The 6,000-nt window shown below is 35.8% G+C and overlaps 1 protein-coding gene across 1 annotated transcript; it reads left to right on the top strand.

The window, feature by feature from the left end:
* Positions 1-2,772: 2,772 nt before the first annotated feature.
* LOC111291715 (Tetratricopeptide repeat (TPR)-like superfamily protein) lies at positions 2,773-5,163 on the top strand. Its single transcript, XM_022883638.2, has one exon. It carries the CDS (start codon positions 3,017-3,019, stop codon positions 4,877-4,879), a length of 1,863 nt encoding a protein of 620 aa, XP_022739373.2. The 5' UTR covers positions 2,773-3,016; the 3' UTR covers positions 4,880-5,163.
* Positions 5,164-6,000: the final 837 nt, after the last annotated feature.

Raw genomic sequence — 6,000 nt, 5'->3', positions numbered from 1 at the left:
TCTCCGGCATTTTTGGTAAAAATTAACTAACCAATTTATCTAGAAAATTAGAAAAAATGGTATTTTCAACTTTTTTTCTAAATATTCCTTTTAAAAGTATTTCTTAAATAATCATAAATTTTATACCATAATTGTATAAAAAAAAAATCTACCAATGAATTCACTTACTACCTAAAAAACTTTTAATTAACTTGACATATTAAATAAATAAATAAACATAGAACAAAATAATAAAAAAAAAATACATCTCACTAGGCCTTTTGAATAAGGCCCAAAGTTAAGGATCTAAAAAGCCCAAAAACCAGGTTTGTTTACCGCTCAAATTGGATCCATAAGGGTCTGCTGAAGTGGTCGAGTCGGGTCAAGTTGCTGAACCAAATCGGGTAAAAACGAGGGTCAGAGCTTCTTCCTTCACTTTTTACCATTTCCTGTTTGATTTTGTTGTTTTGCTATGATTATAAATGAGCTTTATCTAAAAATGATATGTAAGGGTTAAAATTATTAAATAGCTTTTTTTTTTTTTAAATATATCATGTTAATCCAAACATGAATAATGTATAATTAGCTATGCTAGTTTGGATCTATAAAAATGGAAGCTTTTAGAATGAATGGACTTATTAAATAAAAAAAAATTATCATACTATAATAAAATTTTTAAATTTTATAAGCGAGATTAATTGGGTGAACATATTTTTTAGTGTAGATTAAAAAATAAAAGGATTAAATAAAAAAAATGTGTTAGTTTCACCGATATTGTATCAAATAAGTGAAACGGTAAAGGAAGGTAATAAAGAGTTTCAGAATGAGCAACGCTTTTGGTGTTTTTCACCTAACACTTAGTTAAAAGGTGCCAAAAGTGAGGAGACAGATTCAGACCAGCTTTCTTAAGTATAAATAGTATTGGATTTCACCTTTCTCATCTCACATATTCTCTCATTAATCAGAAAATTTCTCTTTCCTATGGCAAGCAAAACCATTTGCTTCATTTTGGTTCTTGGTTTCATTCTCTCATTCCACTGCCTGTGAATGTGATCATTTCAAGCTACTCTTCAACAATAGCAGACAGGAGTAAGTTCTCGTCTAAGAACTATATCCATCCTACCAACCCCAGATTTTTCTCTTGCTAGATGGCCTTTGGACACCTCTCTCTGGCAAGTTTCAAGCACCAGAGATGGGGTGAATTGTATTGGTTCAGCCTTCAACTACACTCAGTGACATTTTCCCTGTATCTTTCCTGCATCAAAGAGCTCAAAGATAGTGAGAAACCAATAACATGATGTTGCATCAAAGAGCTCATATGTCTTTGGTGGTGGTTGAAGACAGGTAATAAATTGTTTGTTAATCAAATGTTATTAACCACCACCAGTGACATTGATCTGTTTGATGACACTGTTTTACTGGTGGAAGGAAAGATTGTATGCCGTGAACCTCCAAACCAATGTTCAAGACTACTTTGAACATTGTTTCCCCTTGTAACTTGTGTTTATCAGATTAACATTGATGAGGTCCATGCAAGCTACCACTGCAGGGATTCCTATGTTTTATGCTCTTATATGAGACTATATATGAGCATTGGAATTGCAGAGTTGTCATTTATTGCTTCCAGACTTGCTATGTTCTACAAGCAAAGACATTTCTCCAAATCCCTTATGTTCTCTTCGGCAGCACCAATGCATTCTTCTACCTATGCAGGATCTCTTGATTAACATTTCTCAAAAAGAGGTTTAGTGCTCTATGAAGCTCTTGAATTTCATTTTGCAGTTCCCCCAGTAGCCATTTCGGCAGCAATTGCAGAAAGCTTGTTTGTAGCCAGCTATAGCACTTGGGGCTTTTGTTCAATTTCAGCAGCATTCCTAAAGATTCTATTGTCATTCCCGGATTGCAGGACATGTCTTACTATATGATGTGCTAGATTTTTTTTTTAATTTTTTAATTTTTACCTATTATGAAAACTGTAGTTTATAATTATCCGTTACTTAATAACAAAACTATTACCATTTTTTAAGCATATATACTTTATTCAATTGCCATGGTTCTCCTTGAAGTCAGAGGAATTCTGCTTTCTCTTTCACTTATTTTCAACCTAACTAAAAGTTTGTTATTGGACTCTTTTCTGTTCACTATGGCTAGCAAAACCAGCTTCCCCAACTTGGTTGTTTTGGTTTTGTGCTCTTACTCCACTCCTTTGATCATTTCAAGCTAGTCCAACAATGGCTACCATGGCAGCAACATATTCTGTTGTTGGATTTATAGCATCAAATTACCAACACAAGCACCAGATAGCAGATACCACGAATTTCTCATGGTTTTTCCATTTTTTTTTCCTTCTTTTTTCTTCCTTTATTGCAATTTGTTATAAACAGTTGTCCTGAAGTGATCAACCAAGATCAGATAACAGTATCCAACCAAAAATATTGAGTTAGATTAAAGGAGGGTTGAAGAACCTTATGAATTTGGAATGAAATCACTTTATAGCCCAAAAGTTTGAATTTGCTTACTAAATATCAAAGTTAGCAACAGATTAGCTCAATGGAGATGAAAAAGATGAGATGAGATTTAGATATAGATTTTAAATTTCAATCTAAATTTTTTTATATTGAAATAAAGTTCGAGATGATTTACAATTTTAATTTATGAATGATCAAACTGTTTGGACTTGGAAAAGTTAAAATCTTCCACTATCATTTCTCTAAAATCCACCAATTAATGTATTCTTTATTTAAAATTTTAATAAATATGCTTCCCAATAGGAGGAAACTCAGGCAAGAAAGGCAGGCCATCAATCAATAGAACCAAGCCCACAAAAATAAATCTAACGGCTAATTGAAAGAAAAATCTTGGCTAGGAAAAACATAAAAGCCTTATCTCTTCAACTTCAAGTCTTTAAACCCTATCACAGTCTCAGCTCGAGCTACTGCTGAAAATTATTTTTTTGTTTGTCTTTTTTGGCAAAACCCATTGAAAAAACAAACCTTTTCTGCTTTATCAAAATCCCTAACTCAAAACCTCATTTTCCATGCAAAACTCCCACCATTTTCCTCTCTCTAAACCCTTCCAAAACCACATGTCCATCCCTTTTAAATCCCCGTCGTGGTTCTCAACAAGAAGATTCTTTGAGCAAAAAGTCCAAGACCTTCCTAAATGCAATAACTTAAGCCATGTTAAACAACTCCAAGCCCAAATAATCAAACAAAATCTTCACCAACACCTTTATGTAGCTCCAAAGTTAATCTCAGCTTTCTCCCTTTGCCGCCAAATAACCTTAGCCCTAAACGTTTTTAACCAAATTCAAGACCCCAATGTTCACTTGTATAACACTTTGATAAGAGCCTGTGTGCAAAACTCACAGCCAAGCCAAGCTTTTTCTATTTTCTTTGAAATGCAAAGGAATGGGATTTTGGCTGATAATTTTACTTACCCTCTTCTTCTAAAGGCTTGTACTGGTTTGAAAATGGTGGAAATGATACATACCCAGATTGAAAAGAATGGTTTTTTGAGTGATATTTTTGTACCCAATGCTCTTATTGATAGTTATTCAAAGTGTGGAGAATTGGGTATTAAAGCAGCTTTGAAGTTGTTTACGGTAATAGAAGATAGAGATGTTGTTTCTTGGAATTCTATGATGGCGGGGTTTATGAAAGTTGGGGAGTTGAGGGAAGCTAGGAAGTTGTTTGATGAAATGCCTGAGAGAGATGTGGTTAGTTGGAATACAATCTTGGATGGTTATGTTAAAGCAGGAGAAATGAAGGAAGCCTTTGAATTGTTTCAAAAGATGCCTCAGAGGAATGTCGTGTCTTGGTCGACGATTGTTATGGGTTATAGTAAGGCTGGGGATATGGGTATGGCTAGAGTTTTGTTTGATAAGATGCCGGTTAAGACATTGGTTCCTTGGACTATAATTATATCTGGCTATGCAGAAAAGGGGTTAGCAAAGGAGGCTGTTGACTTGTATGATCAAATGGAGCGAAATGGAATGGAGTTGGATGATGGAACCTTTATTAGTATATTGGCTGCTTGTGCTGAGTCTGGTTTGTTGGCAGTGGGTGTAAAAGTGCATGATTCAATAAAGAGGCTTAAGTTTAGATGTAGCATTGTGGTTTGTAATGCTTTAGTTGATATGTATGCAAAGTGTGGTAGTCTAGACCAGGCGTGGAGTGTTTTTGATGGAATGCCAAAAAGAGACTTGGTTTCTTGGAATGTCATGCTGCATGGGTTTGCTATGCATGGGCGTGGCAGGGAAGCACTTCATGTTTTCTCTAGAATGAAGAAGGAAGGGTTTCAGCCAGATAGAGTTACTTTTGTTGGTGTCTTGTGTGCCTGTACCCATGCAGGCTTGATTGATGAGGGTGTAGAATACTTCTATGTGATGGAAAAGGGTTATGGGATTGTTCCCCAAATCGAACATTATGGTTGCATGATTGACCTTTTAGGCCGTGGAGGACGTTTGAAGGAAGCTTTAAGGATTGTACGTTCCATGCCTTTCAAACCAAATGACATTATTTGGGGTACACTTTTGGGGGCATGCCGATTGCATGATGCTGTAGAACTTGCGGAGAAGGTGCTTGATCACCTTCTTAAATTGGATCCTACAGACCCGGGAAATTATTCCATGTTAGCGAATATTTTTGCTGTGGCAGGGGATTGGGACAGTGTTGCAAGTGTAAGGCTTCGGATGAAGAGCAGAGGGGTCCAAAAACCATCAGGAGCAAGTTCTATTGAAATAGATAATAAAGTTCATGAGTTCACCGTATTTGATAGATCACACCCTAAATTTGATAGAATATATCAAATGATTGACAGGTTGGGTCAGGAGCTTAAGCAAGTTGTACATCCCAAAGATGCAACCTTGCCTATAGAAGTTGGTGAGGTGGTGATTTAGATAGATGCACTCCTACAAGATTGTTTAGTTACAATTACAAGCACTTTTGTAAAAGCCTGTGTCTGAAGAAAGTGTCAAGTTCTTTTCTTTACTGAGATTGACACTTGTACAAAATTAAAAGCAGGAGTAGATGCGTGTGGTATAGAGGGCATGGTTTATTTTTATATGATTATATCTGTAAACTTAAACATATTTTGATGCCAATGTATTACATATTTTTTCAAATAGTTGACAATTCATGATTTTTTTTATGCTACTTCTCCTTTTACCGTTCCCATGTTAAATGGAATTCCTTTCCTTATTACCCTGTTTTCCCCAACGTCTACTAGCTTTCTTTCTCAAGAGTTTTGGTACATTTTTTTTGTTGACCAGATCTTTCTCCGGTAGATTGCTGTAAATTTACAAGGTTATTGGTTTTGTTCACTAGATGATTAAGCACCAATATGTGTCCCAGGAATTGTTTGTTGCTATGGTTGGATGATTGATCAGAATAAACTATAGGCTTCTTCTTTCTTTTTTCTCCACCTCACCTGTGCTCTCTCACCTTTCTTTGCATTTATCTGTTCCACTTGTAAGCGTTATGTAGGCATTGCATATCATACTACTGTTGCAATGTTTATGTGCTGCAGACCGCCATTTTTTTGCTGTTGGAAGTGCATGTCTGGAAATGCTTACTGTTATCCTCAATCAGTATATCAGTCCTTACTCCAAAAACTTAACCCCCCCCCCTCCCCTGCACTAGTTTCAGTCATAATACACTTACGTAGATTAATATCTATGTCATTTACTATTGACGGAATATGCAGGCTCATGTCTGCTATAGTGGGTAAGCGGAATGAGGGCATTCCAGTTGGTTAAGGTGAGAAGCATATCACATTTTTGTAGCAGAGGCAGGACTGTCTTTAACACTTTCTTTTTCCCTTTTTCTTTGGGCCATGAATTGCTTTGCCTATCCATTGTTTGGTGAAAAGGAAAACATTAATGCTTTGCCTGTGATTTAGAAAAGGAAAAGCAACTTTACTGGAAAATCTCATATATCTGCACTATCTTGCCAAATACAAGTAACTAATGCTTATAGCATTGAGACTAAACCCATGTGCCTCATCCAATTCCATGCATGA

Source organism: Durio zibethinus, chromosome 10 (assembly GCF_047325235.1).
Source record: "Durio zibethinus cultivar Kanyao isolate XHJ-2024 chromosome 10, ASM4732523v1, whole genome shotgun sequence".
NCBI classification, from domain to species: domain Eukaryota; kingdom Viridiplantae; phylum Streptophyta; class Magnoliopsida; order Malvales; family Malvaceae; genus Durio; species Durio zibethinus.
Note: the sequence above shows the minus strand (reverse complement) of the source record. Positions and strands in the feature narration are given on the sequence as shown.